Genomic DNA, 13,501 nt, shown 5'->3' with positions numbered 1-13,501 from the left:
CCTCCAAAAGTCTTCGCCTCACTGTGCGTTTTATTTTATTTTATTTCACCTTTATTTAACCAGGTAGGCTAGTTGAGAACAAGTTCTCATTTACAACTGCGACCTGGCCAAGATAAAGCATAGAAGTGTGAACAGATAACAACACAGTTACACATGGAGTAAACAATAAACAAGTCAATAACACAGTAGAAAAGAAAGAAAGTCTATATACATTGTGTGCAAAAGGCATGAGGAGGTAGGCAAATAATTACAATTTAGCAGATTAACACTGGAGTGATAAATTATCAGATGGTCATGTGCAGGTAGAGATACTGGTGTGCAAAAGAGCAGAAAAGTAAATAAATAAAAACAGTATGGGGATGAGGTAGGTGAATTGGGTGGGCTATTTACCGATGGACTATGTACAGCTGCAGCTATGCACTCACACCTGCCTGCTGCCGTTCCTGAGCATGCTTTGTACTGGTGGTGCCCCGATCCAGCAGCTGAATCAACTTTAGGAGACTTGCTGGACTTTCTTGGGCGCCCTGAAGCCTTCTTCACAACAATTGAACCGCTCTCCTTGAAGTTTCTTGATGATCCGATAAATGGTTGATTTAGGTGCAATCTTACTGGCAACAATATCCTTGCCTGTGAAGCCCTTTTTTGTGTAAAGCAATGATGACGGCATGTGTTTCCTTGCCGGTAACCATGGTTGACAGAGGAAGAACAATGATTCCAAGCACCACCCTCCTTTTGAAGCTTCCAGTCTGTTATTCAAACTCAGCATGACAGAGTGATCTCCAGCATTGTCCTCGTCAACACTCACACCTGTGTTAACGAGAGAATCACTGACATGATGTCAGCTGGTCCTTTTGTGGCAGGGCTGAAATGCAGTGGAAATGTTTTTGGGGGATTCAGTTAATTTGCAGGGCAAAGAGACTTTGCAATTATTTGCAATTCATCTGATCACTCTTCATAACATTTTGGAGTATATGCAAATTGCCATCATACAAACTGAGGCAGCAGACTTTGAAAATTAATATTTGTGTCAGTCATAAAACTTTTGGCCACGACTGTACAGTGACTGGATATGAATAGTAGTGTGGGGTATTTTTACCATATGCCGTATATTAACAGCTCTTGTGTTGTGTTCTTCTTGTACCGTCTGTGAAATTCTGTTATATGAAATTATGGTTACAAGGGAAGGAAAAACATACAGCCTGTGTAGTATAGTAATCTAGTGTATCATTATAACAGGAACACTTATTTTATGATCAAGAAGAATGACTCCTTGTCTGCTTTATCAATGCTGGCATTGATTTATTGGAGTGAACACTGAACATGAAACCAAATCTCCCATTAACCTATCTCCAAATATTCAGTTACATCTTGCTTGTAAGAACATCAATGTACTGTCAGATATTGAGTATTACCTGTGGCAGGTGTACAATAGAAGCAACCATTCATATATCTGTGGTCTCACCATACACCTGTACAATAAGAGTGAAGCAGGAAGTTCTTCAAGTGCTGTCGTAGACTAACAACTGAGATAATTTAACAAATCCTGCTACAAATACATCTCAGCCTTTTAAAGCACATATCGCATACATTTCAGAAAAGAGCCTTTGAACCTAGTGAGTCAAACCAACTATGTCAAGCCTATACATTTCAATGTAATGCAACGTATAGCCTAATACACGACCTAGGAGGCCTTGTAAAGAATATCGACTACATTTTAATAAAAACTATATTTGAGACTTTTTTTCTTACAACATTGCTCTTATGTGATTATACTTGCATTTTTTTGAATGAAAGCAAATATAGTGCAACCCCATATGACCAATCAATGAGTCTTAAAGCACTCAGCTCAAAGACAAACTATCATCATGATAAAACTGTGTTGATTATTTGTGGAATAAGCATTCAAATGTAAGGCTTTTTTATTTTTTAAATGTAAATGTAAAACTGTTGAAGATACAGGTCAGCAAAAATGAATTAAAAAACAATGACTATACCCATGTGCTCTGTCCAGTTTGATGGTTTCACTATTGCTGAGTAGCAGCACACAGACAGTATTCACAAAGCAGTCTCGAAAAATGCATCAGCAGGAATATACCCTAAGTTGCATTTTGTTCTGCTTCTTGTGGTGGAGAAAAAGTAAAACGTGGTGAAAATTTATATAAGCGAGAATATAGTAACGAGTTCCAGATGCACACAGGGGCTGATGTGGTATCCCAGGGTGCATCACTAACGCAGGGCCTTTGGCAAGTCGACGATGCCCGCCAACGAACAGAGCCCTGCTCCAACCTATGTCCTGAATCCCGCACTAAGTCAGTCGTCTAACTGGCTCCTGGGCTCCTTTCAACGCATCAATCATCCTCCTCATCATCTGAGTCCATCACCTTTCGTCGGTTGAACTGTGGGTAGGAGGGGACACAGTCAGTTAAAAGCCTGTCGGAAATTGTGAAATTGTATTTGATCCGTGGACTCACCTTGACAGTTGTCTTTTTTTCTGTTTGCTGACTAACTTTTTCTAGGATGTCGATCAAACCAGTCTCTGAAATCTGAAAGAGACAATCCAAATGTAAGGAAGAGCCAATAGCAGATGGGTCAAGTCAGTGCTTTTCATAGGGAATTTTTCTTAGCGTTTAAAACTCTCCGTTAAACGATAAGAAAAAAAATCTGAAAATATTATGTGAATTCACAAGGAAGAAGTCACTAGTGAAGAGGAAGAACCGGCAGGCCTTTTTTTTGTCCAAGTTTTAAAAATAAATAAAGTGTTTACAAAACATTAGGAATACCTGCTCTTTCCATGACAGTCTGACTAGGTGAATGCTATGATCCCTTATTGATGTTACTTAAATCCACGTCAATCAGTGTAGATGAAGGGGAGTAGACAGGTTAAAGAAGGATTTTTAAGCTAAGAGACAATTGAGGCATGGATTGTGTATGTGTGCCATTCATAGGATCAATGGACAACACAAAACATTTAAGTGCCTTTGAACTGGGCATGGTAGTAGGTGCCAGATTTTTGCAACGCTGCTGGGTTTTTCACACTCAACAGTTTCCTGTGTGTATCAAGAATGGTCCACCACCCAAAGGACATCCAGCCAATTTCACACAACTGTGGGAAGCATTGTAATCAACATCAGCATTCCTGTGAAACACTTGACACCTTGTAAAGTCCATGACCCAATGAATGGAGGTTGTTCTGAGGGCAAACACAATAATAAGAAGGTATTCCTAATGTTTTGTACATTGCTTTAGGTCCAGTTCTCTCACCTTTCCTCCCAGCTGGCCCATGCGGGCCATCTGTATAAGGTAATTCTCCACTGCTTTGGCCTTCTCTGGCTTCACCAGAGCCAAGTTACTCACTGCAAAACAACAACACATAGCAGACGTTTAGGCAATGGCGCCACCTATTGCTAACTATGTGTAGGTACTGAATGTTCCAATATCAGATCAATGATTCGTTCAAACCAGGGGGATATGAAAGACCTACATCTGGCGCGGGCGGACTGGTCTAGAACCTGAGCCAGCATGGAGTTCCTCATCTCTGTTTCCCTGTGAAAAGACCGAACAGAAGATTAGTTAGGCCACAATGGCTGCATTTACACATGCAGCCTGTGTTAACGAAGCCAATTGTTTTATCACATTTACTAGCTTTATAAATAGTCTGTCACATAGTTCTTCATAAACCAGAGCTGCAAACTGCAGGTCAAGACATGCAACATTAGCAAACTACTGTGAACTAAACCAACATCAAGGGAGACATCTGTGTCTCTGAAATGTAGCTATACTCAGCGCTGAGTTGTGAATGCATGACGGGAATAAAAGACAGATAATGAAAAATAACCTCTGTTTGGCCTCCTGCTGCCCTTGCTGGTCATTTGAAGAGTCCTGGGAAGCGAGGGGAGAAAGAGACAGTCAGAAAGTCCACACATTACTCCGCCTTTTTCTTAATTGCATAAAATAAATATTTATTTTTAAACAACAAGAGAACAGACCAGCCACTGGATACGGGCTATTTGAGAGAATGTGTCTTTTATTTGCATTAGCCAATAGGCTACTGTATCACACAGCCATGCTGAGAGCGCAAATCAGCTCTCTCTTGAAGAGTATCCTGATATTGATATTCATGTTTCACACCCATGGCAAAGCGTTATAAAACAATGGGATTAGATCCTTGAACAACACAGTTTAACCTGTACCAAAACGTGGTTCAGAAAACAACCCGTTGCCCCCTCCCCTATCCCTACTCCTTTGGAGCTTGCAGATCTGAAGGAACCTATTGGTAGACTGGGTGGAGCCATCCCTGTATTGATTACACCTACCCGGTTCCTTCAAATCTAGCCTACCTCGAGGACAGGGATAGGGAGTTGGATTGTATTAGAGTAGAATAGAAAGTTAATATTTACAGGTTTCTGGAAAATATTTTTACACAAAAGCTTTCAAAATAATACAAGCTTGATAACCATGTCCCAAACCATTCACAATACTCCACGGTCTGGCATTCAAACATTTTACTGCAAACATACTTGGGTCACATTTCTCATGGAGCACAAGCAGAACTCCCAGACATGCTGCATTGCTTGCCATGTCACCGCCATCACACAATGTGCAGTACAGTAGCTGTACAGTAGCTTACCCCCGGATTCATTTGGTTCCAAGACAGACTCTGAAAAATTAGCAACTCAAATTCAATGACAACATCTCTGTTGGATGAAAGGATTCCTAGTGTGACTATGTCCATCCCATTCCCAATCTTTTGATTGATAATCTCTGTCATCATGTCACTCATATTTAGGTATAACCCATTCATAGAGCTAACAACCTTTAGCGCCTATTGAGGATAGTAGGGGTGCACGATATATCGGTGAACATATCGGAATCGGATGATATTAGCTAAAAAATGCCAACACCAGTATCGGCCTATGTCTAGTTTAATGCTGATGTTAAAAACCGATGTCAAAGATACCATGCATACCTATATAACTGCATGTAAAATTTTGCGCTACACGTGCAACACAGCATTCCTAACCTAGCCTACACAATGTCTGCTGTGTGGATCGAGCAGTCAAAAAAGTTGAGCAGTCATTCGAAAGACTAAGAACATTTCAGCGAGACAACTCAAAGGTGAAATCCATTAAAGCCAAGATAATGGGATTCATTGCCCTTGACAATCAACTGTCGTGGGTGATGTTGGCTTTCGCCGACTGGTCGAGCACCGGTACACACTACCAAGCGCGCTATTTGTCAGATGTTGCCCTACCAGAGTTACACATTGATAGCGTCACTGCTATTAGCTTCACAACATACATACTATGGAACGCCGTTTGGGTCTTTGCGTGTCAAAGAATATACAGTAGCACTGTCAAAGATGTACAAAAAGTCTGCAAACAAGCAAACCCTGGCCACAAACGATGTGTTCACAATACCACGTTGGTAATAAAGCATAATTTCTTCGATCGCAACCTCTGGGGTAGTTAGCTTTAGCTTGGTACCTAGCTAGCACTAATACAACCAGCCTGAAAACAATGACCAGTAGAAACAAACTGCAGTCCTTTTCATTATTCTTAGCAATGATTTAGGAATCCTTGTGAGTAAGTATTAGCTAGGTTGCCACTTGTTGTTCGCCTATTGAAATTGAACTTCAGTTCATGAAAATAAATAGCTAGCCAACTACTTAACCCTGTTGCCCAAAGCTAACGTTATAAGCAGCCAGCTAGCTTCAACTGGCTAGTGAGGCTCGACCGGACCAGGTTGTGTTGTGACGCTAGCCACAATAAGGATTAGGCACAATAGTGGAATTTGCAGTTTGCCTTCAAAATAAAAGTATGTAATTGACAGTGATACAAATAAATACAAATATAATTATGCCATACTTTTATTTAAGGCTAACCGCAAAGTCCACTATTGTGGCTAATCCTTATTGTAGCTAGCTTTATTTCTATACAGGCAATGGCGACCCATGATATCTCTAAATATATAATTATTTTTTGGGCTGTTTTACATGTTATTTTTGCATTATTACGTGTCACATATCAGTTTGCAAACAATGTCATGTTTTGCTTTCTTGAGTAAGGCAGCTCCAAAATGCAGGTGTTTCAGCCTAGCTCAGTGCTTTGTGGTGGAGTGGCAGAGCAGAAAATACTGAGCGTAGGGGTTGGTAATCTTCACTAGTTGCGGCGTGATTGGCTCAGTGTTCTGTCACTCATGGGGACAAGAAGGCTCAAGGTGATTGGCCACAGATACAATGACGTCAAATCACGTCCAATCAAAGCTACGGTAGATATAACATGTCAACATCATACTTTCAAAATCTTAGCTAGCAAGCTAGACAAGCAGTCATCAACATGAATCACGTCGACACGTCTACTGGCAAATCCTTTTCAAGCCTTGTCATATGAAGAGAAATTATAGAAAAGACGCGTTGGTGCTCATCGGCCATAAATATTACACAACAAATTGGAAATCGCAAATTCATGAATGTGTGATTTGGAAGGAATCAGTGGCTAACTGCAAGCGTTGCAAATAAATCACAATGTTGCTTCCCCTGCTATTTGGTGGAGAGGGTGTGTGGTCCAAGTCTGAGTTAAAGGGTATCTTTTCCAAGCTTAAAAGGAGAAACATTCACACGCAACACCATGGGCCAGAAAAGGTTGAATTACATTGGCCATACCATCAATCCAGCATGAGTTCTGCCGCGTTCAAAACAACTGGAAACTCGGGAGGGGGAAATCTCAGACTTCAGTGAGTTCAAGACAACTGTGAACTTGGGAAAAAAATGAGCTCTGACTGGGGAAAAAAGGTTTTGAACGGTCATCCAACTCGAAATTCCAAGTCGAGAACTCTTTCTAAAGCTCCGACCTGAAGATCACTGACGTCATGATTCAACACTGTTTTTTTCCCAAGTTTCCAGTTGTCATAAAAGCACCATAAATCCAGACTTTGATGACAAAGTTTCATGACAAAATTTGCCCAGAAGAAGGACTGCCGCGCCACCTTCCTGTTCATGTGAGCACAGCACAATGGTGAATCCAAACATGTATTTTATTAAGCTGCATAAATTATGCAATATGCCAATGAGATATGCATAATGTAGCTACGAAAGTAAATACTGAGTGTATGTTGTGTAGTAAGCCGTTACTAGTCCATGTGCCTCACCCTAATAATTTGGTCCATTTCCCCTTCATAACTTAGCTTACTGTTCTGACTTGGTGGTGCACATGTAGCCTATAGCCTGTTTTAGAGAAATGTCATCATTGAATATTGTATTAGCTTTCATTGTCTGCTTATATACCCCCTTTATTTATCCTAAGGTTCTGACTTGGTGTACAGGAATAATACTGTAAGAATGGCCCATGTTCTGAAATCTGTTGCTGTACATTTCAAAAGTGCTGAACAAATAGTTATATTGACTACATCCATCTTACCTCACTCATTAATGTCTTAGTCGAAATTACGGATTTTCTCTTATCCGCTCGTCATTCCTTTAAGCCATAGTTCGTACATCTCAATTGTCAGTAGAAACCACATTTGTTTAAGCAAGTCAGCCATATAAGCTATGTTTTTAAAAAAGGCAGTAAATGTGGCCAAATTAACTGTTTTGCTGCCAGACAAAACTCAGCTGATAGCCAGGTGTAGCCAGGTATAGCGGTGGTAAGGATTCACCCCATGGTGCTGAAAAGAAAGCTCTGCAGTTGGGACTGATTTATGTAGGCCCTAACAGTTTGTGGGTAGCGTTTGTCACCGCTATAGTGCAATGAATATATTGTTTAGTGTTGTGGCTTTGCTGGCATACATAAAACATCATAATAATGAGTTTGCCCCACCAAGATTTACATGCTAAAATCGCCATTTTATACAGATAATCAATCTTTACTTGCAACTCTTTCATTTTTTAAAGGCCAACTTATCATCAATCCAAATGACTAGCTACTTATAAATGGGGACGTAGCTCATTTTGGGCTCCTCTCAAGGTCTTATGCATCAATTTTACGAGACCTGGAGAAAAACAAACGTGGTTTTATCAACATTTAGCATTAATATAAGACCAGCGAGCGATTCTTGAATTGAATCAAAGCCAAGCTGAAGGTCAAGAATGGCCTGCTGCACTGAGGGGGCACGGGAATAAATAACTGTCATCTGCATAGAGATGTAAGCCCCAGTTATTCTTCTTCTTCTTCTTCAGGGACAGACCAACATTATTCATATAAATAATGAACAGTAAAGGGCTTAGTATTGAGCCTTGTGGCACTCCTTTGGTTATGTTAAGAAAATTAGACTGAACTCCATCAGAAGATATACATTGACTTCTGTCGTGCAGTTGCCTGAAAACCGGACGCTGAAATGCATTGAATTCTAAGTTGGGCAGAAATGAGCGGTTCAGTCAAGAATGTTTCCTCTCATGGCCTCTACAAGCTAGAATGTTGAATAAAATATTATAGTGTACTTAACCGGTTGTCCGTTAAGCAGTAGGAGTGTGAAACAATATATCCACAGGAAAGTATAATTACATAAATGTTTCAAAGCACTGGTAATGTGTTCGGACTTCTATCACATGAAGCATGAGCAGAACCATGTAAACACATGCACGATGTCAGCAAGTACCCACACTTCTCGTGCATGTATTTTTATCTTCTGTGACTGTTTCAGGTGATAGAAATCTGAGAAGCGCTTGTTGTGCTAATTAGCTCTCTGCGCTTTGAACACCTGTGCGTAAACAGAAGGATGCCAAAAACGTGTTGTCACTGAAAAATACTATCGGCTGCAACTGTTAAAACAGAATACAGTAATGTGTACATTTTGCATTTGTGAAATTATTTAAATGTGATTTGAAGGTTGAGGGCTTTAAATTCTGATGGCTATTTTGGCTGCCACAGCCAACTCACCTCTAAACAGAACATGTAAGGTCCTTGTGTGATTTTAGGCACCTTTAATCCAATATTGGGCTAATCTAGGTATATCTATTCAGTAAAGTGTTCTGCTTAATGAGCTGTAGAAATCAGTGCCAAACAGGCTTGCTAGATAATCCAGATAGAGGGTGGGCTACTCACAATGGTGTTCAGTTTATTGTTACAAACTAGGTCTGAAAAACTGACATTCACACTACTCTCGCACATGTTCACCTAAACACCTGGGCACATGCACTCGCACCAGGGGAGTGGTAGGGCGGGCACGCGATTGTCAACCCCAGAGGAGTGGGAGACGCAAGTGCCAAAGTCAACTAGTTAGCTGATCATTGTCCTGTTCATTACTTAAATGTACGTTTGTTTCGTCTATTCATAAATGCTGATTACATTATATAGCTTACTAGCTACTGGTAGTATAATTCGTTTCTCACTATGGCATGAGTTAGCAAGCTAACGTTAGCTAGCTGTCTAGCTACAGTATCTTATAACTACTTTCGCTAGTTAACTAGGTATATAATTATCTGGCTGCTATGCAAACATGAAATGAACAGTAATAGAGAATTCGTTAGCTTTATAGTTCAAGTTTAGAGTATTTTAACCTATCACTAGCTTGCTAGCTAGCGACAGACTGAACAGTGGATCTCCATATATGGTCGGAACTATGCATTTCTGGTCCCCTCAGGTTCTCTCCTTACCCCATGTTTTGACTGCAGTTCGGCCATGCGTTGCCGCCTGATAGCCTCCAATTCGTCGTCTGCCATTGTGTTCGAATTGATAGAAATTAGGCTTTATCAATGGTAAAATAAGAAAATCTCACTTCACGAGTCTTGTGGAACTGTTTCGTTAGGGGCCGGGCCCTGTTTCAGTATAATGTAATCGATCTCAGAATAATCCAATGTGCATCCAGAATAAAGCAATCGAGCCACAAAAGGATGATCTAGGTAGAAATGATGAGGGGCTGGACACCTTCGACCAGCCCATCAACCAGTTAGTCACACTTACAACATAAAATATAATTAATGTAATAATACAAAAACATAAGATTGTAATTGTTTATTTTGCAACCCCACTGTCCAATAAAGTGTATACATTTTGTTAATATCAGATCAAACTTTTTAAAAAGTGTTTGCCGTCATCTAAAGGCCGGTGAAACAAATGACTGGGATCTCAGAGAATGTCTACTCTCTATCCTTTCTATGTACCACAGTTATTGTGTTCTGTACTCAATAACTATAATAGTATAACTAGTATTACAAAAGAGAGTGCTTTCTTAGGTGCATTTCTACCTATTGTAACTGAAGGATGACTTTCAGCCACCTGAATAGGCCCAGGTGACAGGTGCGGGTCACAGTCAGCCCGGGGAGCATTCATCAGGACACAACGTTTTGGAACGTTCAGATGTTTATTCTTCATAACATATTTCTATCTGACATGTAGAACAAGGAATCATGTCAACTCTGGTCATGGCATTTCTATCTGCAACGTTCGACAATGTTTAATCTCTCGTGGACAGACTACGTAAACATAAATGGTTCCGTAGATCTGGCATGATTACAACGGGATGCATGAGATAATGAGCAGCATTAGTTCCAGTGCTTTGAATGAATCACAAATCAAATTTTGGAAGGAGACATTTGAACCACAGACTTGCAAAGCGAGAAGGGTGGAGCTCTTTGTTCCGGTTCCGATCTCTTCCTTTTACACATATGGACCCGGAATTTAATCAAGCATCTGACAATTACGCAAGACATCAATTCTGGGTTACCCGGGATTAGACAAGGTTTGGCAACTGAACGTGGCCCAGGTGAGAGATGGTGAGTGACAGACTCTCTAGCTTCCCCGGTAGGTAGTGTAGGAGAAGCGGCTGCAGAGCAGAGGAACATGGAACTTCTGACTGTGGTCCGTTATGGTGAAGACTATCTGCAGATAAACACAGACCACCGATGTGTTAGTAACCACTCAGCCAACCAATAGGAGTTACTGAATAATTTAGCGTTCAGTTAGCGATCGCATAGCTGACAAGGAAATAAACATAAGCTGATTCTGTAGATATAAAGAAATATTTATGTCTAACTTTATATGTCCAAAAGTTAAACATTTAAATACACCTATTATTTATGATAAAAGCATTGAAGACTGTCTTCAACTAACCTCGACGTATGGGTAGAAAGGCTGGAGTGATATTTTCTCTGGTGATGAGTCCTGGGCAGCGCCCATCATCAGTAGTAGTCCTGAGAATAAATTATTTTAAATGATATAAAATACTGAATACATTCGACATTGGTTTGATGTGATCCTGAAATAAGCCTTGGCTCCTTAACATTACTACCGGTATATATTCATATTTGATAATATTATGCAGCCCTACTGAAATTGGCTGTAGGGGTGAATCTGAAATTGTTAAAATAAATACTAAATGTATATTTGTCAATCAAATTGATTATTATGGAGCTGCTAAGAAATTATTGTGTTAATTTCCATTCTGTCTATGTTAACTGGTGCTACAGAACCCTCTGTGGTGAGGTTACCCTGTGGTGAGAAGGTTCCAGATTGAAGTGGAGGGATCCATGCGATGCATGCTGAGGGCCACGTGGGCTCCAGGGACGCCCATCCCGGTGTTCAGGACGTGAGTGGTCAGGGGGCAGTATGGAGCTGCCATCTCTGCACTCTACAGCGCATTCTCCGACAGCATAGTGAGTAAGCATTATGGACATATGGCTACTGTAACTTTGCACAATATATACAGAACGCTGTAGGCTAACTGTAGCCTATAAATGATGTATTATTTGGGTTAAAATAGATGGTAGGCCAAGCTGAACCCTTAGTGTCTATGAGCTGAACAAACCCAACATTTGTTATATTGACCATCTTTTACTTTCGCTTTATTACTTTCATACATTTCATAACAATCCTGCAGACAAACGAATGTCACACGCCAATAATGTAGATTTATAATATTGTAATGCAAAAAACACTTTCTAAAAATCAAAAGCAATATATTAGCCTACCGTGTATTCACCCCCCCCCCCCCCCCCCCCCCCCACAAAAAAATAATCATTTATGTGCTGTAATCTGCTGGTACTCATGCGCGCTGCTTTCTAAATCATCCCAAACCAGTTTCCCCCTCTAGTGAAAAGTATGGCATTTACAGTGAATTAACTGTAACAGATTTTAAGCACAAGTTCAAAACTCACAAGGTTATTCATATGACTAGGGCTGCTGTTTGCTGTTGTAATTTACATATCTTGTTGGGAGGAACATCAGCATTTATTAATGGTTAAGAGTATGCAAACATCCCAGTCACAAATGTCCCTTTAACATTTTTGGAAACAGGCTTGGGTCAAAGTGCGTTTTAGCACACTTTAGATAAGTCCTTAATAATGATAATAGTGAGGATTTTAGGCCTAAATGTCAGTATTAGCATAATTGTGTAGCCTAACATCGGTTCAGTCAGGGTGAATAAACATATCGCCTACTGCTCTACACAGGGGAGCAAGCTTAAAAACATCCCAACACTGCTCTCTATAAGTTGCTTTATTTCCCTTTCAATCCAGTTTAGAAGCTAGTTGTATATAATGAACTGTGCATTCAGAAAGTATTCAGACCCCTTGACTTTTTTCACATTTTGTTACTTTACAGCCTTATTCTAAAGTTGATTACATATATTTTTTTCCCTCATCACTCAACACACTTACCCCATTATGATAAAGCAAAACCTGTTTTTGTTAGAAATGTTAGCAATAAAAATAAATAATTGAATTGAATTACATTTAATTTACATAAGTATTCAGACCCTTTACTTAGTACTTTGTTGAAGCACCTTTGGCAGTTATTACAGCTTCGAGTCTTCTTGGGTATGACACTACAAGCTTGGCACACCTGTATTTGGGGAGTTTCTCCCATTCTTCTCTGCAGATCCTCTCAAACTCTGCCAGGTTGGATGGGGAGCTTCGCTGCACAGCTATTTTCAGGTCTCTCCAGGGATGTTCGATTGGGTTCAAGTCCAGGCTCTGGCTGGGACACTCAAGGACATTCAGAGACTTGTGCCGAAGCCACTCCAGTGTTGTCTTGTCGGTGTGCTTAGGGTCATTGTCCTGTTGGAAGGTGAACCTTCGTCCCCAGGCTGAGGTCCTGAGCACTTTGGAGCAGGTTTTCATCAAAGATCTCTCTGTATTTTGCTCCGTTCATCTATCCCTCGATCCTGACTAGTCTCCCAGTTCCTGCCTCTGAAAAACATCCCCACAGCATGATGCTGCCACCACCATGATTCACCGTAGGGATGGTTCCAGGTTTCCTCCAGACGTGACGCTTGGCATTCAGACCAAAGAGTTCAATCTTGGTTTCATCAGACCAGAAAATCTTGTTTCTCATGCATGGTCTGAGAGTAATTTCGGTGCCTTTTGGCAAACTCTTAGCAGGCTGTCATGTGCCTTTTACTGAGGAGTGGCTTCAGTCTGGCCACTCTACCATAAAGGCCTGATTGGTGAAGTGCTGCAGAGATGGTTGTCCTTCTGGAAGGTTCTCCCATCTCGACACAGGAACTCTGGAGTTCTGTCAGAGTGACCATTGGGTTCTTGGTCACTTCCCTGACCAAGGCCCTTCCCCCC

The 13,501-nt window shown here is 40.7% G+C and overlaps 1 protein-coding gene and 1 pseudogene across 3 annotated transcripts; both read right to left on the bottom strand.

Moving 5' to 3' along the window:
• Positions 1-1,275: 1,275 nt before the first annotated feature.
• pdcd5 (programmed cell death 5) lies at positions 1,276-9,837 on the bottom strand. Of its 2 annotated transcripts, XM_021607461.3 has the most exons (7): positions 9,590-9,828; positions 4,628-4,657; positions 3,836-3,879; positions 3,482-3,543; positions 3,262-3,353; positions 2,472-2,543; positions 1,276-2,396 (listed from the first exon to the last, which is right to left on the bottom strand). In XM_021607461.3, the coding sequence occupies exons 1-7, from the start codon at positions 9,653-9,655 to the stop codon at positions 2,349-2,351; spliced, it is 414 nt and encodes a 137-aa protein (XP_021463136.1). In that variant the 5' UTR covers positions 9,656-9,828; the 3' UTR covers positions 1,276-2,348. The 2 variants fall into 2 exon arrangements, with proteins under 2 accessions (XP_021463136.1, XP_021463137.1); XM_021607462.3 differs by lacking the exon at positions 4,628-4,657 and having other exon boundaries at positions 9,590-9,837.
• A 95-nt stretch (positions 9,838-9,932) lies between these two features.
• Positions 9,933-11,907, bottom strand: LOC149983063 (5-hydroxyisourate hydrolase-like; annotated as a pseudogene). The gene is made up of 3 exons (XR_016496840.1): positions 11,423-11,907; positions 11,046-11,125; positions 9,933-10,814 (listed from the first exon to the last, which is right to left on the bottom strand). The product of XR_016496840.1 is annotated as a 5-hydroxyisourate hydrolase-like (transcript).
• Between the last annotated feature and the right edge of the window lie 1,594 nt (positions 11,908-13,501).

This window comes from Oncorhynchus mykiss, chromosome 6, assembly GCF_057628025.1.
Source record: "Oncorhynchus mykiss isolate SJ-2025 chromosome 6, ASM5762802v1, whole genome shotgun sequence".
NCBI classification, from domain to species: Eukaryota; Metazoa; Chordata; class Actinopteri; order Salmoniformes; family Salmonidae; genus Oncorhynchus; species Oncorhynchus mykiss.
This window is presented reverse-complemented; position numbering and strand designations above follow the sequence as displayed.